General features: G+C 48.3%; 1 protein-coding gene across 4 annotated transcripts in view; it reads left to right on the top strand.

Moving 5' to 3' along the window:
• Nucleotides 1-120: 120 nt before the first annotated feature.
• Nucleotides 121-27,562, top strand: part of SAFB (scaffold attachment factor B) — a 36,809-nt gene continuing 9,367 nt past the window's right edge. For 2 of the 4 annotated variants that reach the window (XM_044254469.1, XM_044254468.1), the window contains exons 1-14: nucleotides 121-444; nucleotides 3,350-3,434; nucleotides 14,455-14,519; nucleotides 14,601-14,807; nucleotides 17,894-17,956; nucleotides 18,533-18,565; nucleotides 20,565-20,592; nucleotides 21,532-22,042; nucleotides 22,466-22,515; nucleotides 23,334-23,428; nucleotides 25,073-25,222; nucleotides 25,323-25,405; nucleotides 25,757-25,896; nucleotides 26,071-26,159. In XM_044254469.1, the coding sequence (XP_044110404.1) occupies nucleotides 256-444; nucleotides 3,350-3,434; nucleotides 14,455-14,519; nucleotides 14,601-14,807; nucleotides 17,894-17,956; nucleotides 18,533-18,565; nucleotides 20,565-20,592; nucleotides 21,532-22,042; nucleotides 22,466-22,515; nucleotides 23,334-23,428; nucleotides 25,073-25,222; nucleotides 25,323-25,405; nucleotides 25,757-25,896; nucleotides 26,071-26,159 (1,788 nt within the window). In that variant the 5' untranslated portion in view covers nucleotides 121-255. The remainder of the gene's footprint in view (nucleotides 445-3,349; nucleotides 3,435-14,454; nucleotides 14,520-14,600; nucleotides 14,808-17,893; nucleotides 17,957-18,532; nucleotides 18,566-20,564; nucleotides 20,593-21,531; nucleotides 22,043-22,465; nucleotides 22,516-23,333; nucleotides 23,429-25,072; nucleotides 25,223-25,322; nucleotides 25,406-25,756; nucleotides 25,897-26,070; nucleotides 26,160-27,562) is intronic. The other 2 variants (XM_044254471.1, XM_044254470.1) reach the window with 1 other exon arrangement.

Genomic DNA, 27,562 nt, shown 5'->3' with positions numbered 1-27,562 from the left:
CGCATGTGTCACGGCCGTTCGCGGCGGGAGGCTGGCGAGATGCAATGCGCCTGCGCACTTCCCTTTTAGTGCTCACCACGCATGTGCAAATGCGACCGGCAGCTTCGGCTCCGCGCCGGGTGCGCCTGCGCAGAAGCGAGGCGCGCCAGGGCGGCTGGAGCGGTTCCCTCGCAGGCGGCGCCATTTTGTGCTAGGTGCCCAGATAAAACCGGCCCGGTTCTGTGTGAAGTGGGCGGCGGAGCCAGGGTCCCTGGAATGGCGGAGACTCTCTCAGGCCTAGGCGATTCGGGTGCGGTGGGCGCAGCGGCTCTGAGCTCTGCCTCGTCGGAGACCGGGACGCGGCGGCTCAGCGACCTGCGGGTGATCGATCTGCGGGCGGAGCTGAGGAAACGGAATCTGGACTCAAGCGGCAACAAGAGCGTTTTGATGGAGCGGCTCAAAAAGGTAGAGCTGGGGCCCTGCGGGGGCGGGAAGGATGTGGGAAGGGGGGTCCTGGCGGCCGCGACCGGGGTCCCCTTGGCCTCGGGGTCCGCCTCCGGCCCGGTGTGGGGCCTGCATCTGGCCTGGCGCTCCAGGCTTCTCCCGGGCCCACGAGGGAGCTCCCACCCCAGCGCGGCCGGGGTGCGAACCTCAGCGGCGCCGTGGGGAGAGCGCGACATCTGGGCGCGACCCGGCGACGGCGCCGCGGCCTTGCGGTGGAGGGCGGCGGGGCACCCAGGCCGAGGGCTCCTGTTCTCCGCGCCCGCCACCGCGCCGCGCGGCCTTCCTCTCAGCGGCCCACCCCAGCCTCCAGAAACGACGGGAAACCCGGAAGCCCTCATTTCCTGGGCCAGGTGGGGGGACTCGGCCAAGGTCACACGGCCGTGGCGACAGGCCGGCCGATTTCCTGAGCCCGCGCTGGCCGCCGGGCTTTCCCCGGAGGTTCCGACGCTCGCCGACCGGTTCGGGTGGACGTCTTTCGAGAAGAGGGGCTAGTTTACCGAGCGACTGCGCCGGGAACAAGTTCGGGGGTTAAAACAAAACAAGACGGCTTGTGGACTCGCTAGTCCCAGGCCGGGGGAGTAACGCGGAAAGGGAAGCGCTGTTTGCGGTAGCGAGCGGCAACGTGGGAGACCCGGCGGGGGCCGTGAGGACGGCCGCGGGGCTTCGCCAGGAGGCAGGCAGGCAGGCAGGGCGCCCGTTCTGGGGTCTGGCCTGGGGCCTCTGCCGGGTCTCCGTGGCGCGGACGACGTCGGACGCGCGCTCGGCCTGTATATGCCGGAAGGAGCCGCAAAGCGCGAGCTTTCGTGTTAGGATGAACCGGGCTTGGCTCGCTGCCTGGCGCGGGAGACGCGATCGTTGTCACAATGCACTTTGCCTCTGCGTGCCTCCGTTTGTTCTGTGCCGCAGCAGGACTGTGGTCCCCGCCGTGAGGGTTCTGAGGGGCCGGTGCCAAAGCCTGAGCAGTTCATTAAACGTTCGGGGCCTTCTGCTTCCCCTTTCCCGGACTCTCGTTGGCTTCTGTGCTCCTCTCCCGTTCGCCTCTCTCATCTTGGGACTTGGGTGTAATCTCAGCCTCGGCCACCTCCCCACCCAGCCCCTGCAGACGGTGTGACTTGTGACTCTTTCCGCCATCCTGGCTCCCCGGCGACGGAGGACCAGGGCGTTACTTATTACTGATTACCATTAAGCAGGACTAGGGATTGTTTCTCATTTTTCGAATGAGGAAGCTAGGGCTCGGAAATGGCGGTTTGATGAGCCCAGAGTCAGTGGGGCTCTTACAACTTGAGTTTGTTTGTTTCACTATGGGTACTAATTCCCTTGGTTCACCTCAGCGCAGGTAGTTCAAAGATGATCTAGAAAAATTGCTGGAAGGTTGAGGGTTGCCACCAGGGTCTCCCGTCAGCAAAGCGAAATTGGGACTTTTATCCTTTTTACTCCCAGACTGCAAGCCGGCAAAGAGGATAGGATGGCACTGCGTCTTCCAGTCAGAGTTGGTGGCTGAGACTGGTGTGTGACTTCAAGGAGCCTCCATCACTGTCCTCTTCTAGCCATTTTTCATTTCTTCTGTTTTCATTTTCTTAGGGGTGTGGTCATAGCATGTAAATAGCAGCAGCCTGTATGTTTACCTGCTACTTTACGCAGTTGAGTCTGAATCACTGATTGACTTTTTCTTTTACTTCTACCATCTAGTTAGTGTCCCCCCTTTTTGGTCGTTTTCCCAGAAAGGACAAATGAGGAAAAGGTGGAAGGAGCACAAAGAGTAGTTTCCCGAGCTCTGTAAGGATGACTCATAGCCCGCAGCGTCCCTAGGGATGATCCTGTAAACACTGCACCCAGAGGAGACTTACTGAGGGGCAAAACGGTACACCTCCTGTCTGGAGCAGTTCTCTGTTCTCCTAGTGGTATTCCAGAATTCTCTTTTGCCGGGAAGAATGGGACAGATATTCTGGTTGTGCTTTCCTTGATTCCAGAGTAGAACTCCCAATTCCTCCTCCTCACCCTGGTTTACAGAGAGAAGAGAGATTTTTTTTGTTCCTGGTGCAGATCAGATATGGAGCATGTAAGCCCACAAATTCACAGCTCTTGCAAATTCAGACTTCCAGGCTGAGAAACTCCTGAAGATCTGAAATTTCTGAAACCGTCTGCATATAAAAGATTCTATTTGAAGTGGGTTTAAACAGAATTCTTACTTGAAGGATAATGCGATAAGAAGAGAAAGGGTTATCGGTAAAACCTAAAATCGAAGTCCAGTATCCAAGAATATCACTGAGGACATGCTCAGTAATCGTTTGCTGTGCACCTCCTTGGTGCTCCGCACTGTGCCAAGTGTGGGTGTGGGCTGTTCAAGGGAATGATGAGCTCTTGGGTGGGAGGTGGGGCTTACCAAGAGATGGTTTTAATTCCTTACCCTTTCAGGCAAGTCCCCTACTGGTTAAGAGCAAGACCTTTGGAGTCAGTCTTAGATGTGCCTGATCTGATGAGGTAGTGCGGGTCATGTCCAGCCTCACGGCACACACAGTACGATCTCAGCCGAGTGAGTGTAAGTATCTGTCCAGACAGTGCCAAGTGTAGCCATGGCATGGAAAGGGAGTCACAGAGGGTCAGACAACACATTGCTGGGTAAAGTCTCGGGAAAAGAGTGTGCTTTTTCCTTCCTGAGGTCCCTTGGGTCCAGGAATAGGATGATCTAGATGGTGGCGATGTGAATACCAAGAAATAAGTTGACTCCAGAGCCATTGTCCAAGGGAGAGCAAGATCGCGAATGGGTAGAGGCTGGCCCTTTCCAGATCAGCAACCTGAAGTTTCTGTGAAAGTCAAGTCTGTGTGCTGCCTTTTTTGGTAAACCTTTTTTTAACCTCCTCTCTAGGCAATTGAAGATGAGGGGGGTAATCCTGACGAAATTGAAATTACCTCCGAAGGAAACAAGAAGACGTCAAAGAGATCCAGCAAAGGTATGGAGGATTTTATAAGCACGGCTAATGTTGAGAACTTCCTTCACAATTATTTCCTTTGCTAATGAGCCTGTTTACTTGGCCGTGTTTGGGGTCTGTGAACTACCCTGTGAATCCAAAGGGCGTGGGATGAAGCTTTGCGTTTCCTTCAAGATCTCTCCAGTGTATTTTCTTTTTCTGGTACTTGGGAATTCTGACAGGATGGAAGGGATGTTGCATATTGATTCATCAGGCGCTCAGCAGCCCTTGTTTACCCAGACTTTTAACCTTCTTTACAGAGAGAGTACTTAGGGTTGCTTGGGTCTCCTATTTCTCTGACTGAGGAATGTAATTTCTCTTTCAAATACCACCTGGCCGAAAGAGAGTTGTCAGTTTCACAGACTTTGCTTTTAAAATTGCCTAGTGCGTAAGTGCTCCAGTCCACATGGCAGTAGTGACCTTTACCATCAGACCGAAATCTCCCATTTCCTTCTCCCCTTCAGCTTTCCTCTGCTGCATCCTGGGCTTTAGTCAGGTGCTGAAGATGTGCTTCCCTGTCTTGGTCCTCTTTTGCCTAGGCTTACGTTCTCTGCCTACCCCTCTCCCCATGTGTCTGCAGTCAAGTCCTTGTTTACCACCAAACACCTGTGATCCCACCAGTAGCAACTCCTCCCCCCTTTACCCTCTGCACAGTCATGACCAGGTTCCTTAGGCCTTGCTTTTTTTTTTTTTTTTTTTTAAGGTTTTATTTATTTGTCAGCATTTGCCAGGAAGCGCACAGGCAGGAGGGGTGGCAGGCAGAGGGAGAAGCAGGTTCCCTGCCAAGCAAGGAGCCGAGTGTGGGACTCAGTCCTAGGACCTGGATCATGACCAGAGCCAAAGGCAGATCCTTGACCGCCTGAGCCACCCAGGCGCCCCCGCTTAGATCTTGCTTTAATGCTAATGTCACTCTGCCCCATGTTAATGAGATTGTTGGGGGCAGGGGCTCTATCTTTATTGTCAGTTTTCTTTAGTATTTACTTGTAATTTCATTCAGTAACATTCAACTACTGTTTTTAAGAAAGAATCCGTTAAAACTGGACATTTGAACTGTTCTAAAAGTTCTTTTGGTAATTGGTGGCTTTGTTGCGTGAACCCCTCAACAAAATGAAATACTCATATTACCTGGCAAGTGGTGAAGAATTGGGTTTGAAATGTCTAAGGGGCAGGGACTAAGGTCAGCCACACTGTAAGCCCTTGGACATCAGCGGTCAGGCAACCTCACTTTGGAATGAAGTCACTTCTGTGGTCCCTAGTACATTGTGCATTTTTTGGCTTTGCCCAAGTAAATGTCTTTGCCAGGGTAAGAGTACTGGAAAATCCCAGAAAGATAGTCATACTGGTAGAAAATAGAGCTTCTTGGCCTCCTTTTGTGTTTTACTTTCTTTTTAATAAAAGAAATAATTGTGGGGCACCTGGGTGGCTCAGTGGGTTCAAGCCTCTGCCTTCAGCTCAGATCATGGTCCCAAGGTCCTGGGATTGAGCCCCGCATCGGCCTCCCTGCTCTGCAGGGAGTCTGCTTCCTCCTCTCTCTCTCTGCCTGCCTCTCTGCCTACTTGTGATCTCTGTCAAATAAATAAATAAAATCTTAAAAAAAAAAAGTACTTGCTTCAGGGCGCCTGGGTGGCTCAGTGGGTTAAGCCGCTGCCTTCGGCTCAGGTCATGACCCCGCTGGGATCGAGTCCCGCATCGGGCTCTCTGCTCGGCAGGGAGCCTGCTTCCCTCTCTCTCTCTGCCTGCCTCTCCATCTACTTGTGATTTCTCTCTGTCAAATAAATAAATAAAATCCTTAAAAAAAAAAAAGTACTTTCTTTAAGTGCTTCATTATTTTATTTTATTTTTTTAAGTATAGGTAAGCATTAAGTAAAATGTAGAAGCAGCTCTTTTTTCCCAGTAAGGCGGTGGTAACCCATTATTAGAAGGTGGGCCATTCTTTCTTAGACTTTCCTGTGTGTATGCAGTCTTTTAAAAGTAAATATATAGAGGGGTGCCTGGGTGGTCAGTTGGTGAAGCATCTCACTTTGGCTCAGGTCATGATCCCGGGGTCCTGGCATCCAGTCCCACATCTTTGGGCTCCTTGTTCAGCAGGGAGCCTGCTTCTCCCTCTCCTTCTGGCGCTCTCCCTGCTTGTGCCTGTGCCCGCATTGTGTGTGTGTGTGTGTGTGTTTGTGTTTCCTTCGCTCTCTAAAATAAGTAAATAAAATCTTTGGAAAAGTAAATATGTAAAGATGTTTATACAACCATGCACATGTATTTTTCTTAAGGAAATAGGTCTTAGTTTACAAAGTATTTTTTAGATTGCTTCTTTTACTTTCCACATTAAGGACATATTTCCATAGTACCTTAAAGTATAAAAAGATTTTATTCTTTTTTAAACAGTGTAATTGTAACTTTTCCGATCAGTGTACCACAGTTTAGCTCATCAGTCTCCTTTGTTATTAAACTGTTGAGATTTTTTTTTCCATTTTTGACTTGGCATTTCCAGTTTTCAGTGCTGCCATGAACCAGAAATGTCTATATGTAAAGAAACATATTTTTTGATTTCTTAAAAAAAATATTTTGAGAGGGGATGAGTTGAGAAAGCACAAGCAGGGTCGAGGGGCAGAGGCAAAGGGAGAAGCAGACTCCTAGCTGAGCAGTGAGCCTGCCGGATGCAGGACTTGATCCCCAGGACCCTTGGATCAGAACCTGAATCCAAGGCAGATGCTCAACTGACTGAGCCACCCAGGTGTCCTATTTTTTGATAACTTAATTAGAAGTAGAATTATGGGGTCAAGGATATGTGCATTTTGAAATAGCTACTGACAAGTAGCTCCTCTAACAGCCTGTGCTGGCTGGTATCTCCACCAGCACCCGGGAGAGGGCCGCCTATTGAAAATCTTACTGAACATTGAAGATTATCTTGTTAAATCTATGTTTAAGGAGAAAACTACTATGTTTATCTGCATTTGTTCACAGGTAAAGTGTTAATTTACATCTCGTTACAGGTTAAACTGCTTCTGGTAATTGGCCATCTGAACTTTCTGAACTGCCTTTAAGGCCCTTTGCATACTTTTCTGCTGAGTTTGTCTTACTGATTTTTGAGTGCTTGCTCTCTAAAATGTCGCACTTGTTTTTCCTAGTGTGTCATTTGACCTGACTTGTGCATGATGTTTTGGTCCTTTGAGTTTTAATCTTTAATACAGTCTGCACTGTGAACACACTATTCTATATGGTTTCTAGATTTTTTTTTTTTTCAAAGATTTTATTTGTTTATTTAACAGAAAGAGACACAGAGAGTGAGGGAGCACAAGCAGGGGGAGAGGCAGGCTTCCCGCGGAGCAGGGAGCCTGATGCGGGGCTCCGTGCCAGGACCTTGGGATCATGACCAGAGCAGAAGGCAGCCGCTTAAGGACCAAGCCACCCAGGCACCCCTGGTTTCTAGATTTTGTTGTGTTTTAAAAGGCCCTCCTTGGGGCGCCTGCGTGGCTCAGTCAGTGAAACATCCAACTGTTGACTTCATCTCGGGTCGTCATCTGCAAGTAGGTGGACGGGGGCTGGAGCTCCGCGGCGGGCTGAGTGCAGAGTTTGCGGAGATTCTCTCCCTCCCCCTCTGCTCCTGCACATTTGCACACTCTTTCTCTAAATAGATAAAAATCTTTTTTTTTAATGTTATTTTTAAAAAGCAAAAAAAAAAAGAGAAAGAAAAGTCCTTTTTTGCTTTAAAATTATAAAACGTATTCTATGTTGCAGAGTAATATTTTTGGTTTTTTTTTTAATTCGGATGTTTAATTCGTTTGGAATGTACACGTGCTGTGAGGTAGGTAGGGATCAAAGTACAGAACATTTCTGTTTCTTTGTGCCCTTTCCCAGTCACACTCCCTGAAGCCCCCTAACACCTCACCCCACTCCAGAAACAGTTTGTTGTGATGACTTTCATGATGAATTAGTTTTGCCTGTTCTAGAACTTCATGTCAAACGGAACCATTCAGTATGAACTCTCTTGTGTCTGGTTCTTTGCTCAGTGTCATTTGTTCGATTCCTGAGCATTGCAGTCCATGTTGGGTTTGCTGGGGCGAGCATGTGCGTTCTGCTGTATTGTTTTCAGCAGCCTTGCTACATTTTAGGAAGAGTTTAATGAAAGTAAGTTCGTTCTTCTGACCCGCTTGGTGAACAAACTGAAAACGCTTTGAAGCCCGCATACTGATTATCGTAATCACAGTCCGAGTGTGTGTCAGACGGTCTTGGCACTTCCCCAGAGTCGTTCCATGCCAGGAATCTGTTAAGCATAATCTTTTTTAAAGTAATTATCAGAAAAGCAAACCTCACTGACAAAGTAAAGTTGATCTGTTTGCTTTTTAGCTCTTACCGATCCTGTGCTGTTTGTCTGTTGTGACACAGGTTAATCATAAGGAAAAGATGCAGGAATCAAAAATTTCTCCCGTGGCCTTCATCCAGCCTCCCCAGATGTTAGCATTTTACTAAGTTTCTTTATCCTCCCACCGCCTCCTTATGTGTGTTTTGTTTCATTTCTGAACCACGTGAGAATAAATGGCCGGCATGGAGCCCTTTGGCCCACAAGCTTCCCTATCGCCTGGCAGCAAGCGTATTACGGAGGCCTCGTTAATCAAAATTGAATGCATTAACATAGATACAGTTGCCTAAGCTGAGATCTTCTTTAGATGTTAGGTTCTTTATTTCTCAAAAGGAAGAATCATCCAGGGTCATGCATTGCGTGCAGTTGTCACGTGTCCCGGGGCAGTTTCTGAGACTTCCGTGGTGTTCCTGTCTTGCCGGTTTTGAAGCGTACAGACCATTTGTTTGGAAGGCTGGTTTCTGAATTGGGGTTTATTTGTTCATTCATTCATTTTGTTCTCTCGTTAGGTCCAAATGAAACACTTTTGTCAGCGGTACCACAAACCTTGCTCTCCCTCTGTGCTCTGTTCCTCCGCACATCCTCGCAAGGCACATGCTGTCCAGTTGAGGAACCGCCTGAAAGGGCCGCTGGTCAGGTTTCTCCACTGGAAAGTTACTCTCTTACCCTTTGTAATGTTATCTCTGGGGAGAAACTGTAAGACTTCTCTAAATATCTTGTTCATCCTCCACTAGTTTTATCACCCACTGATTGTTATCTGTTGCTGATTTTCTAAATTTATTATCCTATCTACATTTCTTAGTTGGTTTCTGCTGTAAGGGGTGACTCGCCCTTCTTCCCTATTTATAAGTGTGTACTTAGTCTTACTTCGTTTAGTAAGTTATAAACCTTTGTGATGATTATTTTAATGTTCATACTGTTCCAGTGAGAGCCCTATAGGCTGACTTTTGTGTCTTTCTGATGTATCCCTGTCCGTCTTCGAGCACCTTCTTCGTTCTGGCAGAACAGGGCATTCCAATCTCTTGTACTTCCTGCTGCACCTTGGGAATCAGCCATTTCTTCTAGGCTCCCCTGTCCTTTGTGGAGAGTGGTACCTTGTAGGCCAGTGCTGGGTGTGTACGGTCTGTTGGACTGAATAAGCCTCATGAAATTAAGTCCTGGTAAAGCAATCAGATTAGCCAGTGACAGCTTCAGAAACATGAAAAAATAAAGCTCTGGCTAATATGAGCTGTGTACCAACTGAGCTTGCTAGCTAGTTAAAATTGTTTACTAACTGGTTCTCTTGGATTTTGGAGGTGGCAGTCATATTTGGGACTTAAGCAGGGTGGATATTTAAAAAACACGTTTAGTGTTCTTAAATGGCAAAATAAAAGTAAAAGGAAATATTTAAGACCTGTGACATGACTAATTTTGAGGTTTTCCTAGGTGTGATGATCTTGCTAGAAAGTTGTTGATCAGCCCGAAGCTGATCTTAAAAGAAAGTGCATAACAACTGAAATTCTGAATAATCAGTGACATAGAGTTCCTCTCATTTTACTAGTAGGTTATCAAAAGAGTGGGAAGTTTGAAGATTTGTTCGTCTTAAAGGTGGCATTGGGGTTGCCTGGCTGACTCAGTTGTTAACGCGAGCAGCTCTTCATCTCAGGGTCGCAGGTTCAAGCCCTATGTTGGGAATAGAGCCTACTTTATATATATGGTTTGTTTTTTTTTTTTTTTTAAATTTATTTATTTCTTTGACAGACAGAGATCACAAGTAAGCAGAGAGGCAGGCAGAGAGAGAGGAGGAAGCAGGCTCCCTGCTGAGCAGAGAGCCGGATGTGGGGCTCAATCCCAGGACGCTGGGATCATGACCTGAGCCGAAGGTAGAGGCTTTAACCCACTGAGCCACCCAGGCGCCCCTATATATGGTTTTTAAGATTTTTTATTTATTTGCCAGATAGCAAGAGAGGGAACAGAAGTAAGCGGGAATGAGAGAGGGAGAAGCAGGCTTCCTGCTGAGCAGGGAGCCCTATGCGGGACTCGATCTCAGAACCCTGGGATTGTGACCTGAGCTGAAGGCAGACGCTTAACGACTGAGCCACCGAGGCGCCCCTAAAATATATATATATATATTTTTTTTTTAATTTATTTTTTTAAAGATTTTATTTATTTATTTGACAGAGATCACAAGTAGGCAGAGAAGCAGGCAGAGAGAGAGAGGGAAGCAGGCCCCCTGCTGAGCAGAAAGCCCGATGCGGGACTCGATCCCAGGACCCTGAGATCATGACCTGAGCCGAAGGCAGGGGCTTAACCCACTGAGCCACCCAGGCGCCCAATATATATATATTTTAAAGGTGGCTCTAGGGACGCCTGGGTGGGTCAGTGGGTTAAGCTTCTGCCTTTGGCTCAGGTCATGCTATCCGGGTCTTGGGATCGAGCCCCACATCAGGCTCTCTGCTCAGTGGGGAGCCTGTTTCCCTCTCTCTCTCAGTCTGCCTCTCTGCCTACTTATGATCTCTGTCTCTCAAATTAATAAATAAAAGGTGGCTCTAAGTGTTTTTCAGTAGATGATGCTGGAGCAGTTGGCTCTATCTGATGGTGGGGAAGGACATGTTCTTCCTCCTTTTGTGGAAAAAAGACATTCTGGCTAGGATAGTACTTTTATAGTCGCCTTGGTGAGGGAGACCTGAAAGGACACTAAAAGTAAAACAAAAAAGCAAATAAACTCAGCTGCATGAAAGGTGTAATTCTCTCAGCAAAAGACATCATAAATAATCCCAGTGCAACAGACTTAGAAGCAGCGTTGTGGAATACAAATATTCAGGAAACGTTGAGTATTCTTACACATCAGTAAGGCAAACATGCAGTCCGGTCGGCGAAGTAGAGACTGTGAATAAGCAGTTCACAGATTAGAGAAAAAACAAACATGGACTGTGGATACAGACGTTCTCTCGGGAGGGATTGAAGGAAGGCACACAAAAGCAGAATTATCATTTTGTCTCTCACACTCGTGAAAACTTACACTGCTCGCGGTGTCCCGTGCTAGCAAGGGGGTGAGAGGTGGGCAGCCGTTGCACATGCTGAATTGAAGCCTCTTTGCACGGGGGCCACAAACGGAAGAACGTGCGCGGCGTGATGTGAAACAGGCAGGAGGGTCCGCATGCCTTGCAGGAAGGTCCTTAGGAGCACCACTCTTCCATGGAAGTAAAACTCAGGTAAAATGAGGACATAGGTACGTCAGTGTATTTATGATCAAATATGTTTTAAAAGTAATGACCTGCCCACTCGGGGTGCTGTGGGGGAATCCGGCAACGTCGGGGGAGGCGGTCCCACCGGTGATTTCGGACATGAATCCGGAGGCAGAAGCTCCGCAGGGCAAGAGGAGCTGGGATCCCAGGCAGGGAGGCTGGGGCCAGGTTAGGGAAGCCAGAGCGGGGCAGATAGAGCCGTGCCTTCCGGTTTGGAGGCTGCGAATGAGGATGATGCTTACTCCGGAGGAAGGATCTGAGGGCCCCCTTTTTCCCCTTGGTGCTGAAGCAAGCGCTTGGCTTTGTTCGGGAGAGCTCTGGTTTTCATTCTCATCAGTTCTGCATTAGCTTAAGCACGTTTTTTTCTTCTTTCTAGAAAGTAGGGTGCCTTTTCCCAAATAGTGCTTCTTGATCAGCTTTCCAGCCAGGGTTATGCTTTCTTCTGTATGTACTCAAGACTAAGTGTTTTTGTTTGTTTGTTTTTTTAAAGATTTTACTTATTTGACAGAGATCACAAGTAGGCGGAGAGGCAGGCAGAGAGAGAGGAAGAAGCAGGCTCCCCAGTGAGCAGAGAGCCCAATGTGGGGCTCGATCCCAGAACCCTGGGATCACGACCTGAGCCAAAGGCAGAGGCTTTAACCCACTGAGCCACCCAGGCGTCCCGTTTTTGTTTTTTAAAGACTTTATATGTTTATTTGATAGAGGTAGCAAGAGAGGGAACACAGCACAGGGGAGCTGGAGTGGGAGAAACAGGGAGCCCGATGGGGGCTCCATCCCAGGACTCTGGGATCATGACCTGAGCAGAAGGCAGATGCTTAATGACTGAGCCACCCAGGCGCCCCAAGACTAAATGTTCTTAAGGGCACTCATTCCCTTGTGTCCTTTCTTACTTGAGAAAGCTCCCCCACCCCACCCCAGGGGGTTTGGGCTGCAGTATATCTGTGCTACCCTCTGGGGCAAAAGTGGTTGTGAAAGTGGAAAACTGATTTTGCTTGTTGGAAACCTGCTGCCTCTCTTGTGAAAGGGAGAAAGAAAGGATTGCAAATTTGTGGTGACCTACTTAGGTTTTTCCTAGTAACTAGGATAGAACTGGATAAAAGCCAATATATATATTTTAGAATGACTTCAGCTTTATCAGATATAAGTCTGTGGAAATGCTGCTGGTGCAACTTCCTGATATCTTTACATAAAGGCCATTGGGTTGAGTTCCAGACGTTTTTTAAAAAAGCTCAAGGCATGTTTTGTCATAGATATTACAAAATGGCAATGGTCTTCCCAGCCAGCCACTAAGGCTGTTTTCACATAATGTATTGAAGTCTCCGGTTAGTGTCGTGATCTCTGTTTTTAAATAATGTATTCCTGACAAACCTTTCAGATTTCCTGAAAGATATTCCTGAATGAAATTAGAATATGGAAAAATCAGGGGTGCCTGGGTGGCTCAGTCGGTTGGGCGTCTGCCTTTGGCTCAGGTCAGTATCCCAGATCAAGCCCCTAGTCTTGGTCCCTGCATAGCAGAGAGCCTGCTTCCCCCTGGGCCCCTGTCCTTGCTTGTGCTCGCTCTCTGTGTCGAATAACTGAATAAACTCTTAAAAAAAAATATATATATATATAGAAAAATGAGGTAACACATGTAATAAGGAAGTTCTTATCCATGAGAGAGTTATTTATTTATTCATAAAATTTAAAATATCTCAGTTATGGTATAAATGACTGGGTTTGGGTTTTTATCCCCCCCCTTTTTTGCCCTGAATATTACACATTTCATATACTTACAAGCTTAATTCTTGAGTATAAGCAAGGTAGTGTCTATTTCCTTTACATTCCTCAAAAAACCCTTAATGCCCTTAAGAAATTGATGCTCATGTTGGGGGAAAAGGTGTTGAGGGAAGTGAGTTTTTTCGTTTTGTGACTAAGTCACAAAAGAAGTTGAGCACTGCCCTTGTGATAAGGAGCTATAGCTCCAGAGCACATCACGTGACCCTCTGCTTTGGACACCTGGTCTCATGTGTCATACATGGGATTTTATTCCTTGTGGTGCAGAGAGTAAGTTTAATTGTAGCAAGCCTGTTCTTAGACCCAAACTTCAGTTTTCCCCAATCTTTCAGTATTACCATGGCTAGTGATCTCCATTTTCTCTTCAGCCTTGACATTTCTATTAACATTTACATTTTCCTATTTCTTTTTTTATTCATCCTTATAATTTATACAAAAAAATAAAGGCAAATGGCCACATAAAAGCTATTTAGAGGAGTGTGCCCATGTGCCTGCCCACGGTGAACTGTCATCTTCAGAACAGATTGTGAGTGTCCTAAAATAAATCTATTCATAAGAAATACTAAAAGGTTGAGTGACGGAAGTTAAGGGGAAATGATTTCCTCATTTTTCAAAGCAATGGAGTCAAATATGTCCAAAAATTGAAATGTGAGCCAGAAAATGAGTCTAGCCTCCTGAACAAGAAAAACAAAAAAATACTCAACCTAAGGATATATTCAGGTATAAAAGTTTTCCCTTTTTGCCTGGAACATTGGCAGGGGTGAGAAATCAGAGCTGGTTTTAAAAGAGATTCCGAAAGATCAGGGCCTTGACTCGTCGTTGATGGAACTGTAGGATCCGGAGCAGCCTTCCTCTGGGGCAGCTTGATAATATGCGGGTTCTTTGTTTTTACTAAAAGCCTTAAAAATATACATGCCCTTTGCCTTAGGAATGCCATTTCTAGAAATATCCTCTAAAATGGTAATTGCTTATGTGCAAAAAGAATGGTCGGGATGTTCATCTTTATAAGTGTTTTCTTGAGTTTCCGTGCACGTGTATTAATTAGATCAGCAGCACTCTCTCTGTATAGTGCCGTGAAAGAATATGGAAATAAATTAGTAACATAGTAGTTGGGAAGGTCACAGAATGATGGAACAGTGTCATTTTTGTAAGCGTAGTGCGTGTCTGTACATAGAATAGAGGCGGATGTCTGTGTGTGTGTCAGGGTAACGTGGGGGCTAACTCTAGGTGGTAAAATTATGAATGGCTTATTACTGCTTAGTTATATTTTGTTTTATATCCGTTTCTGTTGGAAAATATGCCCCATGTTTCTTAACTAAAAAACAATACACTGTCTGAAAAATTTTTTTTTCCCACAAGCAAAGCTACTCGACACGAAGGCCAGGCCTTCGTACAGGTCTGATCTACCTTGACCCTACGCTCTCATTTCCAGCTCCTTAGACTCGTGCCCCGCCCCCCCAGCTTGATGAGAACAGAACCTCCCGTGCTTGGGCTGTGAGCGAGCTTACGCTTACAGGATTACCGTTCTGAAATTGGGAAGTACTACAGGTTTTGGTGTCTGATTCCGTGATGCTTAGGGCCTGTAAAAGTTACTGCTTCTGGAAGATACAGGTCATTGATCTGGTTCTGTAAACTGTTCTGTCTTCAGGGCGTAAACCAGAAGAAGAGGGCGTGGAGGACAACGGGCTGGAGGAGAATTCTGGGGACGGACAGGTATGTGCAGCCTGTCAGTGAATCGGCTTGGTGGACGGACCTCTGGCAGTCACGTGACGGTTGGGTTCTGTTTTGTTGCAGGAGGATGTTGAAACTAGTTTGGAGAACTTGCAAGACATCGACATGATGGATATCAGCGTATTGGATGAAGCAGAAATCGATAACGGAAGCGTCGCCGACTGTGTAGAAGACGACGATGCGGATAACCTCCCAGAGTCCCTGTCCGAGAGCAGAGAGCTAGTCGAGGGGGAAATGAAAGAGCTTCCTGAGCAGCTTCAAGAACATGCTGTAGGTAACTCGGCAGTGTCGCTCTAGGATGCACCGTGAATGTCGGGAGAGATGAGGTTTCTGGTTGGAATTGAGCTCTCGCGGTGCTGGTTCCGTGGGACTGTGCTTAATCTGTTCATGTGTAGAATCTAGACCATTCTGGAAACACTTTGTTGAGAAGTGTCTCAGCTCACCGACGTGAACTGGCCTCGAACTGGTGAACTGGTGAACAGGGCTGTGTCGTCATGAAGCATTTCGGGGTGCTGTCAGAGACCTCGCTGTTCGAGGAGCTTGCTCTGTGGTGGTTTGGTTCGCGCGCCTTGAAAGTAGCGAAAGAGGTTGAAAGTTGACCTTGTCCTGATGAAGAACCAGTCTGTGCCTTCCTCCTAGTCAGTCTCTCATAAAGTGAGCTTTGACGTGGTGTTTAAAGCATTCGTTTTGTTTGTTTGTTTGTTTGTTTTTTTCATTTTAGAAACAAATCTAATTATACTACAGTTATAATGAGTTCTGTTTGCCGGGCATTAGGCAGCTGTCCTTTAATACTTTTAACAAGAACAGGACGTTGTATTTTGCCGATTTTCCACTTGAGGAAATCAGGGAGTAAACAGGTAAAGAATGATCTCCAGGGACGCCTGGGTGGCTCAGTTGGTTAAGCAGCTGCCTTCGGCTCAGGTCATGGTCCCAGCGTCCTGGGATCGAGTCCCACATCGGGCTCCTTGCTCGGCAGGGAGCCTGCTTCTCCCTCTGCCTGCCTGCCTCTCTGTCTGCCTGTGCTCGCTCTCTCTCCCTCTCTCTCTGACAAATAAATAAATAAAATCTTAAAAAAAAAAAAAGAATGATCTCCAGACAGCACATAGCTCAGAAGAGAGTAAGAATTAAGACCAGGCTAATAACACAGTCTGTGTGCTTAACTTCTACATCGTGTGGACTTGGTGCGAATAATTTATTAGATTACTTTCCGTGAGGAAGCGTGCGTGTCGGGTGGACTGAAAAGGCTGTGAAAATTAGAAGCTCTTGGGCATCTCAGTAGAAATCCTTATGTGTTGGTTGCTGGGAGGTACCTTGTTTTCTTCGTGGCTCCAATCTTGCAGTGAGTATCCCCTGCACCCCAGGGGACGGAAGCCCTGTTCTCTGCTAGTGGATCCGCTTCTGCCATGCCTTAGAATATTTTCGCATTTCCTCCTGGAAGTGATCCTGAGTATCCTGAGAAGTAGGGGACTGTCATCTTTGAATGGGGAGTTTGATTTTGAGATGGCTCTCATTTTGATACAAATAGGGTGTATAATTTTACTTTGGTCTAAGTTTCCATTCACTGGTTTCCTAGAAAGGACCTGAAACACTCACGCAGTTATAGGAAAAGCATACCCTTATTAGCTGCTCTTGCTAAAGGCTGTTTTTTTCTCTTCTGATTAGAAAATTCATACCTTGGGGCGCCTGGGTGGCTCAGTGGGTTAAAACTTCTGCCTTCGGCTCAGGTCATGGTCCCACGGTCCTGGGATCGAGCCCCACATCGGGCTCTCTGCTCAGCAGGGAGCCTGCTTCCTCCTCTCTCTCTGCCTGCCTCTCTGCCTACTTGTGATCTCTGTCAAATAAATAAATAAAAAATCTAAAAAAAAAAAAAAGAAAGAAAATTCATACCTTTACTCATTAAAGCCTGGAAACATTCTACATGTCTGCCAGTGATGGTTAAATTATATTAATGGAAGTAGGGTAAGTTAAGAATTAAGCCCATTCACTAGAGGTCTGACACTTGATTTGCTGTGTGACCTTGGGCAAATTACTTAATCTCTCTGGACCTCACTTGTAAAAATGATAGGTTTTGGGAGGATTGAATAGATGAACATTTATTACTAGCTTAGATCCAGAGTCCTCAGACTGGCCAGTGAGCGGTTGGAACGTACCCATACCCATTTGTGGCAGTCATCCGTGGCGGCCGATTTCCCAAACAGTAGTCACGACAGAGACTGTCTGGCCTGCAGAGTCTTAAATACTCACTCTCTGCCCCTTGATAGGAAAAGTTTGCTGACCTTGTTTAGAACTGTGCCTGGCATATAGCAACACCATAGCGGTGTTGTTACTGTGTGATTATATTCCTCCTTCCAACAGTACATTTATTACCGTTACATAACCGTGTAAACGAAGTAAGTAGGTTCATATGAACTAAACAGTCCTCAAGAGGGAAGTGAAAATAGGGCAGGGGACAGAATGTGCTGCCACTCGTGTAGACGGAGAAAGGAGAGGGGGTCTTGAACGCATGTGTGCTGCGCTCTTGTGAGCACTCCTGGACTGTCTGAAGACAGTTGCGTCGGGTAAGGAACGAGCGGTGCACGGGTGGTTCCTAGTCCGGTAATCGTAATAGCCAGACATGTTGTTGGTAAAATGTTTGCAAAATAATTTACCCTAAAGTACAACAGCCTTGGGACTTTACAGCAAGCAGTTCAAATTATTTTGGTTCTCACAAAGTAATATTATGAACCTCCCTTATGTGTTTGGCGAACCCCCCTTTTTGGAATAGGAGGTCAACATACCAGTCATTTTTCCCCAACAGAGGGGCCTCCGTGGGCCACCTGCCTGGGTAGTTCTGTGTTCCTGTCCCTGCACTCTAGGAAATTTAGGAGGCCAGTGCTCAGATATGCCATCTCAGTCTGGGCCAGAGTCCTCCTGGGGCAGTGGGTTCAGTAGCAGTAGCAATAGCATTTGGGCTCGGAGAAGCGGTGGTGGCCCCAGAGATCCAAGAATCCATTCAGGAGTCTGCTTCTGGTCGTTGTTCACGGAAGAGCAGCCCCCAAACCTGGAGTTCCCGTCGACTTGGGAGAGTCATGTGCTGTCTCATTTTAATCTCTTTTCTGCTCAACTTAAACTCTGTTTTTCTTTCTTTGGTTGTACCTTAAAACCCTCAGTGGTACCATAGTGGGCTTCCCAGTCTATTTGCAGGTACTGTTTCTTTAAATTGAGGTAAAGTCAATCTCTAATGCTGTTTGGATTCCTGCATTGTGTTTAGAATTTTGTCATAAGTGGTTTTTATCGCTCTTTCTTTTCATCTTACAGATGTACTGTTGTGTTACCTAATATTGACATTGCAAACTGTATTTTTGTTTATTTTACAGATAGAGGACAAAGAAACCTTAAACAATTTAGATACTTCATCATCTGACTTCACTATATTACAGGTAAATTGTATGTCTCAGGAATTTTAGAATCAGGTTAGCCTCCCATTTCTGCAAACGCCTCAGACATTGTATGGCATTCCCAAGTAGGAGTCCTTGCAGGGTTTGTTTGCCCTCTTGGCGTCTTCAGACACTTTGCTTTCCACTTTCCCCAGATACCAACAGGCCTATCACAAAGCACTTACCATCTTGACTTCCGCTCCAAGCACTGTGGCTTATCTGCAGCTGAGAGGAGGGCCCGTTTGGGGAAGTTCATGTTGATTTGATTGCCGGGGGAAAGGCTACCTGTCTGATCTGTTCTGGGGGGCATTCTCTGCAGAAAGACTTGTAAGGGGAGATGGTGGCGGGGGTTGGGGGACACTTCCCCCCCACCCCAGGAGATACTAATAATGGGGCCCAGATGAGAATTCCGGAGGGTGGGGATGGCCAGAACACTGACATCACAGCTGGGGAAGGTGAAATTTTGGGGGTGTGGGGTCTGGTTCTGCCTTTGGGAATTTGTCTCATAGAAAATGCACAGATTTCTTTTGATGACTTTATCATCTTGACTGTATCATCTGTGTAAATATTAAATCTTAGATGAGAACAAATGAGATGTGGACTAACTTTCAGGTAGGATTTACATAAATGTGGGTCTTGAGTTTCCTTTTTAATTTTTCTGCCAGCCTACCTAGATGCATAAACTTAACCTGGGTAGCTGTGTGATTTTCATTGGAAAATACAGTCAGCTTTTGCTGATTTTTGCTGGTTTTGCTGATTTTGTTTTGCTGATTTTGGTTCTGGGGGTATTTTGCTGAATATTTTATTCACTTGTACTGCTTAATTAGAACCCTCTTTCAGATGCAATCTGCATTTGCTTCCGCCAGGCAGGGGCAAGGATAGTTACTGGGAAGTCAGAATCCCAGCTTCAAGGAAGCTGCAGACCTCAAGAGAACCCAGCCCACCTTTAGGGCTAATATCTCTCTCCAGCTGCAGAGCGACACCACCCACTCTTGGCTCTGAAGGGAAAGGGGGAGCTTGGGTGTTGTCACTTTCTCGAGTCTTTCTAGGTCCAAGACTCCTGTGTTAAAGTGGAAAAAACATAAACCCTTACAGACACCGATAGGGATAGATTTTGTTTCTCTCTGCAGAAAGTTACAGAGAGAATTCTTCTGCCTAGAACGATCTTTGGCTTTAGTTGCGGGGTTCAGTCCCAGAGTAGGGTATGTTGCCTGAGAAACAAGATACACAGAATGAACGTATGAAGAAAGTGAACAGTTTCCCGGGGCTTTCAGAATGGCAGGCCAGCGGCCACGAAGGTGCAGACCACCCGCCCGCCTCCCAGACGTGTGTTCATGCCTGCAGTGTGTCAGGCGTGCGTGCAGAGATGAATGTCGCCATCCTCGCGGGGCCCTTCCTCCCTGTGTGCAGTACAAACCAGCAGGCTGGGGAGAGACCTGGGCTGATGGACACTCGCGCTCACGCAGCCATGGTGCAGAATGTGGCTCTGCTGTGTGTCCTGAGGCAGTTAGCCAGCCACCCTGTGCCAGGACGGTACTGATAGTACCAACCCGTTAGGGCTGATGATTACTGCGTGGATGTAAAGGGTTTACAATTGTGCCTGGAACCTAGTCCGCGCTCATCAGTGGTGGCTGGAATTCCAGGGTAAAGTGCCTCACGCCGAGGGGCTGTGGGCACTGAGGACCGCGTAGTGAGAGAGAGGCTCTTCTGTAGCGGGGCGGCCGCTGAAGCCGTTGGGAGAAACCATTCTGGGAGGAGATGTCCCCTGAGCTAAGTGCTGGGGGATGTGTGGGACTCAGCTGGGGATCAGGAGGGGTGTAGATGGGCCTGTCAGGAGAGAGTGGATGTGAGGGGCCATTGCCGAAAGCTATAGGCCACAGGGGACCGTGTGCTCACCATGGTGGCAGATAGGCAGCGTAGGGACAGTAAGACCCGGTGCCCTTGGAGGCAAGGAGCAGCAGTGGTCTGGATTGCCAGCCAGGGCCTCCTGGGAAGGGTTTCAGGAATGTTTAGGAATTAGAGGTGGCCCAGGGGGAATGCTGGGGCAAGAGATAAGGGAGGAGTAGTGTGTCATCCTCGAGAGCGCTCAGGGGACCAGGTTGCAGATGTGGTCGGACCAGAGGTGAGAACAGGGGTCGAACCGCCTGTGCCTCTCTTCCCTCACTCCTTCGAATTTTCAGAAGTTAAACCACATTAAGTGAAAACCATGACTGGTAAATGTCAGGCACTCTGTTACGTGCTCCAAGTAGACAAAAACCCTGCTCTCTTGGCTTTTAAGAGTTCAGTCTAGGGGGACAGACGGGCATGTGATACGGTCATTGCCATGGAAAGTGAGAACGTTGCCAGGCGCTGGGGAAACGAGGCAGCATGAACCCACCAGGTCCTGGGTCCCTTGAGAGTAGCCTCGGTGGGGCGGGGCTCGGGCGGAGGCGGGCCAGGTGCACTGTCGTGTGTGGGCTCTGTCCTGAATGTGACTAGGTTCTCCACCTGTCGTGTCTGTGAGTTTCCTAGTATGTGTTTTAGAAGTGCCCTTTTTAGTTACAGTTTTTGGTGTAAAGAAGCTGTAGGTTTCATTCATCTGGCACAATCTTATTTATGTTTTTTGTTGCAGGAAATTGAAGAGCCATCCTTGGAGCCAGGTACTGTTAAATGAAAAACTTACCAGCGGGGGTTTGAGCCATTCTAGCTTTCCACCTTCTCTAATTTAAATTCTTTAATTTTAAAAAGTTGCCTTACTGTAGTAGACATTGTTCTGAAGGGTTACGACCCAGAACAGACCAGGATCATAGAGATTGGAAACCCAGCCGTATCACCAGATCTGTGAAGGTGGCTTGCTTCTCCTGTCACAGGATGTATTGAGACGAACCGATCTCATGCCTTTTTAAACGTAAACGGCACTTAAACGTATGTAGAAAGTTTGCATGATGCCTCTCGCGAGCTCATTGTTGTGCTCCCCACAAAACAGATCTTGTGATATTGGGCAGTGTCTTAACTTTGTGGTTTTTAATTCAGGCAGTGCAGGTAGCTATAGGGAGACGCATTTTAAAACATTGAGACATAACTGGATTCCAGAAGAGGAAAGCGTTTCTTCATGAGAATTCCAAACAAATGCTATTCACTTTCTGGACTGCAAATATCTCAGAGCACCGACGGAAGAGATTCTGGTTTTCATGTTGGACTGTTCTGTTAAAAGAAATTCAAAGAAATTTGGAAATTGAGCTGTTCAGTGAATGGTGATACATTCAGTTAAGCACCTTGGACTTTGGAAGCTAAATTTGGAAGAGTCCTATGTAAACGACGACAGAATGAAGACTGTCAAGAATCAGCCAGAAGGTTTTGGGGGTTAAATCTCTGGGATGCTTTTCTCTTCCATGTAGCGTAGCGGCTTACTGTAGCAGTCGGTTGGAGCGCAGGTAGTGTAACCGGTGTAACTTTGTGTACCCGCGGGTTTTCCAATCTCTGTGTAGCTAGCGGTTCTCTTCGTGTTAGTGTGGCAGCCGTGCCAGTTCCGCATTTGTGATTGCTTTATTTCCCTGGTAATTAAACCTTGTGCCATTCTATTCCTGTTAAATCCGTAGAAAATGAGAAAATACTCGACATTTTGGGGGAAACTTGTAAATCTGAGCCAGTAAAAGAAGAAGGTTCCGAGCTGGAGCAGCCCTTGGCACAGGATACAAGTAGCGTGGGGCCAGACAGAAAGCTTGCGGAGGAAGAGGACCTTTTTGGCAGCGGCCACCCGGAGGAGGGTGACTTAGATTTGGCCAGCGAGTCAACAGCGCAAGCTCAGGCGAGCAGGGCAGACACCCTGTTAGCGGTAGTGAAAAGGGAGCCCGTGGAGCAGCCAGGCGGTGGCGCGCGGACGGACTGTGAGCCTGTAGGGCTAGAGCAGCCGGTTGAGCAGAGTAGTAAAGCCTCCGAGCGCACGGAAGCCTCTAGCGAGGAGGCCGCGGAAGCGCCCCCGGAAGCCTCAAGCCCAGACCCCAGAGATAGCAAAGAAGACGTGAAGAAGTTTGCTTTTGAAGCTTGTAATGAAGTCCCTCCGGCTCCTAAAGAGTCCTCAGCCAGTGAGGGCGCTGATCAGAAAATGAGGTTTGTTTTTTCTCAGTTTTAGACCAGACGCTATCTCCTTTCCATTGGTCATTTAATGACACACATAAGCTGTTTTTTCTGCAATTGGCCAGCCAGACTGATGCAGTCGTAGCTTACTTCTGAACCATGTTTTATTTCTCTTTGTTTATTTTAAACTGATTACATAATCTTTTTTCTTTTCTCAACCTATCATGGTTGTTTTCTTTAATTCTTCCTAATTATCTTTAGCCCAGCAGAATTAATTAACTCCTGTGGGTCTGAAATCTTATGGTTAGGTCAGATTTCCAATACCAGTTTGTCGGGGTATCATTTTTTCAGAACTAAATTTCGGGTAGGTATGCAACCTCAGCACGTGTTCTATAATTTTGAGTTTGTTTCGTCTCTGCTTCTTCCTTCTGGAGTGACATTATCTTTTGTCTCTAGTTCTGTCGAAGATGAGTCGGATACAAAAAGGCTTTCCAAAGAGGAAAAGGGTAGGTCGCTGGGGCCACAGCAGTCTGTCTCTTGCACCATGTTTGGCCTTGGCAGTGGTGGGCTTTCTGGTTCTCATTCACTGCATACTGCGTTTCTCACCCAGATTTGCCTCAGCCTCTCCTGAAGCCTTTCTCTGCTCCTCTGCTATTCAGTCTGCAGGTTCTGGGTTGTAGGCAGCAGGCCAGGTCCTCAGAGTTAAGGTACCGATCTGAAGCTGACTCTTGCTTTCGCTAGAGCACCGTGACCCTCTGAGGTCGCTGACCCTGACTGCCCCCCCCCCATTTTCTGATGCCTTAGCCTCAGGGACACTTGCAAATGGAAAGCTTTTGTCCGGTTTCAGGATACCTTGGGGTTACCTGGCACATCAGGTTTATCAACACCATTTCTGTTTATTAAAAAATCGCTAATGGAGAACACATTTTGTCAGTTCAGAGTCCTTAGCAGCCTAGAAACAAAGGATGTAGGAGGGAAGGTATTTGTGACAAGAAGGAGAAGCATCTGAGTTGGGTTCATCCTGACAGCAGCTTTATGTTCGGAAGCCGCCCCGGTGTGCTGCCTAATGCTATTGGGTGACTTGTAAGGGAGCAAACTTCTCATGGCCCTAATAGCCCCGACTCACTGTCATAAGTGGCGTTGCTCCCAGCCCTGGTGGGCCTCGTGCGCATTTGCAAGGGTTGTAAGGGCAGGGGGCGGGCCCTTCTGCCCCAGCTGGCATCTGGGAGAGGTGGGAAAGTGTGTGGTCTGGGATGCCTTCAGTCTTCCAGGTTTGGGCTCCTGTGAGTCTGGTGTTTCTGACCAGGCTTTTCTTTCGAAATAGGTCGGAGCAGTTGTGGTAGAAATTTCTGGGTTAGTGGACTTTCATCTACTACCAGAGCGACAGATTTGAAGAATCTTTTCAGCAAATATGGGAAGGTAAGACCAGGGGTCTTCTGGAGAAGAAAATGTTTTGAAGCCAGTGTGGTATGGCCTTGACATGCAGACAGTTGTCGCCTCCTGGTGACTGCTCTGAACAACACGTTGCCATCCTTGAAGCTCACATTTGCTCACGACCATGGACAGTCTGTCTGTCCACGGCTAGAGGTGAGAGAGGTGGAAGGTCCCAGAGCCCACATCAGCTTCATATTTTTAATTCCCTTTCCCCGGCCGAAGGCCACCATTTCAGTCAGAGGATTTCCTGAATTCATTTATGTGGTTTTGGGCCTTAAACTCAGGGAGGGCACCTGGTCGTAGCGGAGCGTGGTGGGGAAGATTTTAGAACCGAGTGAGGCTGTGGAAGGGGGTTGTGAATGGGGCCTGTGGAGCCAGACTGGGGCGGAGAGCTGGAGGCCGTAGCTCCGCTGCTCGCAGCTGTGTGGCCGTGAGCCTGGCCCTTCCCCACGTGAACTATACATCTGGGCGCCCTCAGAGCTGCTGCTTCCTCCAGATGGTGTGTGGAGCCGGAGCTGAGCTGTTGGTGCCTCTGCCCCGTGACTCTCCACTCCTGCTCTCACCCGCAGCTGGGCCAGCGCTGGCCACGTGCCCTCTGGAGCGCATGCCTGTCCCCCCTCCCTGCTCAGCCGTGAGCTGTGGCTGTGATGGGTAGAGCGGCCACCTCCCCCCGGCCCCGAGGCCTGCTGCGGGTCCCTGTGTGTTTCACAGCACCTGTGCTGGGTCGCTTCCCTACTCGTCCTCAATATCCTGGGCTCCTTGTCTCAGATGTAGCTTTTGGGGCAAGCCGAAGACACGGACTTTTTATTCGTACTAAGGGTTCAATAGATCACAGCAGAGAAAACTGATAGTATTTACTTTGGTTATCGATGTCCAAGAACTGATGAGCAACATTAAATACGACGTGCCTGTAGCAGTAACTAGCGAGTCCCTGAGGCTCATCCCTTTGATGATTCTCTGTGGCCCCCAGCAGGGACCTGTCACCCGGGGCCTCCAGTGTCCTGGGTACATTGCAGGCTTTGGGTATTTGAGTCAGGGAGCAGCCCTTTCAGAAACTCCCTTGGATCTGAGTCTCCCTGTGGCCTAATACAGGAATAGGGATGGGAATATAGGCTGTGTGGGGCCTCCCTGAGTCCGGGGGCCAACCCTCGGCTCGTGGGCTGTCAGGAAAGCTGAGTCATGTGTGCTGATGTGATGTGCCTGTAGCGCTGGGACGCGCGCACGACGTCTCGTGGTTGCTCCGAGTTCGTGTCCTCTGTCGGGCTCCATCTGCAGGCCTGTCTTCCTGCCTCACTGCGCATGCGGCTGGTGGGCTGCCGGCAGCCGTGTGCCGTGCATCTCACTTCCGTGCCGCTCCTCGGCACTGCCGTCCTGGTCCCCAGGAGGAGCGGCCGGAAGTCGGGGGCAGAGCCTCCGAGGAGTTGCAGTGAGGCAATAGCCTCATCTTCCCCACTGTCAGGTGCCACTTGTGAAGCGCCAGGTGACGGCCTCCCCGATGTCTGACCCCAGGGAGGTCGCCAGGACTCTGGGTTCCGCGGGAAGCATCGGGAACTGCGATGCCTTGCTCGTTTCCCATGGGGGCTGGAGGGGGCTCCCGTCTGAGCTTTCCTTTGTGTGCTTTCCTTTCAGGTGGTGGGTGCCAAGGTGGTGACAAATGCCCGGAGTCCTGGAGCTCGCTGCTACGGCTTCGTTACAATGTCCACAGCAGAGGAGGCCACGAAGTGCATTAACCACCTGCACAAAACAGAGCTCCATGGGAAGATGATCTCAGTGGAAAAGGCATGTCGCTATTTTCTTCCAGCGATGTGACCCTTTTATATATATATCAGGTAACGTGTATGTGTCTGTGGTAATACTTGGGTTTGATTCTCTTTTTCAGGCGAAAAATGAGCCTACTGGGAAGAAGACCTCTGAAAAGAGAGAGGGTGAGGGGAAAAAGGAGAAGTCCAGCACCAGCGACAGGTACTGCTCTGCTCCGAGGGAGCTGTGGCCAAGAGGGGCCTTCCCTGTAGTTCCCGGAAAGCACGTTTTCCACAGCTTGGGGGGGGGGCAGCGGCGGGGCTCCTCACCCCTTCCTTTCTTAGGTTTGGGGGAAGGGTCTCACCTGCGGCAGCTGAGACGGTCCTTCCTGCAGGCCCGATGCCAGGGGAGCTTGGGGAGAGCAGGGGGGACTTCCTGTTGTTCACCGTCGCTTCGTGCCGGCCCAGGCAGCCTCCTGGTCCTGCGGTGCTCGGGCCAAGGGTCCGGTTGGGCTGCTTCAGTTCTTGAGTACGGGACATAACATGCTTGTGTGTCCTGGGCCGTTACTTCTAGGTCTGCGAACCTTAAGAGGGAAGATAAAGCTGATCGGAAGGAGGATGTTAAGAAGAGCGAAGATGGAGGCGGGGAAAAGAGTAAAGATCAAGACGATCAGAAACCTGGCCCGTCAGAGCGATCCCGGACTACGAAATCAGGTGTTGTCGCCCGAGATACCACTTGTGTTTTCTCTCTTCCTGGTTGGTGTGGTTTGTGGTTCGCTGTAGTCCGTCAACAGCACGGACTGGATTTCTTTGCCATAGAGTTGAGTACTTTTTGCTAATCTGAGTGTTTCTTGTTTCTTACGTCACACAACTCCTTTCCTCCTGTAGGAAGTCGAGGAACGGAGCGGACCGTGGTTATGGATAAATCGAAAGGCGTGCCTGTTATTAGCGTCAAAACATCAGGATCCAAAGAGAGGGTGAGTACTAATTTTCTAACTAGGGCATAGTATTTCCTCATTTCGCATTTCTTTCATTTACGTTTCTGTAGAGTTTAGGCAGTTCTTGAACTTCGTTTAAGAGAAAGGTGGTATACCTTTTCAAAATGTAGACAGCTTGATATTCTAAAAAGCAAAGAGTTTTAAAAGCTTTTGTTTATAAATACTTAACTCTTTTCTGATGAGAGGTTTTTTGTTTTTTTGTTTTGTTTTGTTTTGTTTTTTTAATTTCCCTAAAGCTGATTTTAAAATTCACATGTGGTGGAGAAGGTTCCATAGTAGATCAAGGGTTAGAGCACTGGTCTTAAAAAAATTCAAATATGTGGGGCGCCTGGGTGGCTCAGTGGGTTGAGCCTCTGCCTTCGGCTCGGGTCGTGATCTCAGGGTCCTGGGATCGAGCCCCGCGTCGGGCTCTCTGCTCAGCAGGGAGCCTGCTTCCTCCTCTCTCTCTGCCTGCCTCTCTGCCTACTTGTGATCTCTGTCAAATAAATAAATAAAATCTTTTAAAAAAAAAAATTCAAATATGGGACTGGTTGGTTCCTGCCATCCCTGCCCCGAATCAGCCCATGTCTGGCTGTTTCCATTGCCTCCCCTGAAAGTTTCAGCAGCTGGCCATCGTGCCTTCCTAAACTCACATGCAACCGAGCCAGCCTTTCCTGCCTTTCCTGAGTCTGGTCTCCATTTTGGTTCAGTCCCACACTCTTTCTCCTTGAGATGCTCCACAGAACACAATTCGCAGAAGGACCCATCTCGGGTTCTTAACCAACTCCTCCTGCTCTTAGGGTCTTGGGCAGCTGTTGTCCATAAATGCAATTTTTGATAGATTCGGGTCCGGGGTCCCCAAGGCCACCCACCTGCAGTGATTCACTCTAAGGACCGCCGGGCTACCCTGTGGTGGCACGCCCAACGAAGATGGACTCCAGTGGTGCAGTAACGACACACAGCCAGATCGTGGGGGAGAGACGCAGGCAGAGTGTGCGGGAGAGCCTTGCGGGTTCCCTGGAGCTCTCCTCTGCCTGTGGGCTCACGCGGCGCTGAAAGTGCCGCGGCACGTGGGCACTGCTCCCGCCCAGGGCGCCCATCACCGTCGCCCGTTAGAGCCTCAGCACCCCAGGCTTTTACTGGGGCCTGGTTACATAGGCGTTCTGCCAGGTACAGACCAAATTTCTGTTCAAGATTTGAGAGCAGGTGGTCAGCACAAAGCACATTTGCATGGTCTAGGCCCAGTGAACCGCCCTTACCAGGGAGCTCTCGCTTGGAGGCGCTCTGGGCACTAAGTTCCCAGGTGCCAGCCCCCGGCCGGCCATGCCACCACATGCTGCGAGGTGACAAACCATTGAAGCTCTGGCAAGCCAGCCTTGCAGTTACGGAAGGTTTTAGTCTGT

Source organism: Neovison vison, chromosome 6 (assembly GCF_020171115.1).
Source record: "Neovison vison isolate M4711 chromosome 6, ASM_NN_V1, whole genome shotgun sequence".
In the NCBI taxonomy this organism is placed as follows: domain Eukaryota; kingdom Metazoa; phylum Chordata; class Mammalia; order Carnivora; family Mustelidae; genus Neogale; species Neogale vison.
The sequence above is the reverse complement of the archived record's forward strand: the minus strand, read 5'-3'. Positions and strand labels throughout refer to the sequence as shown.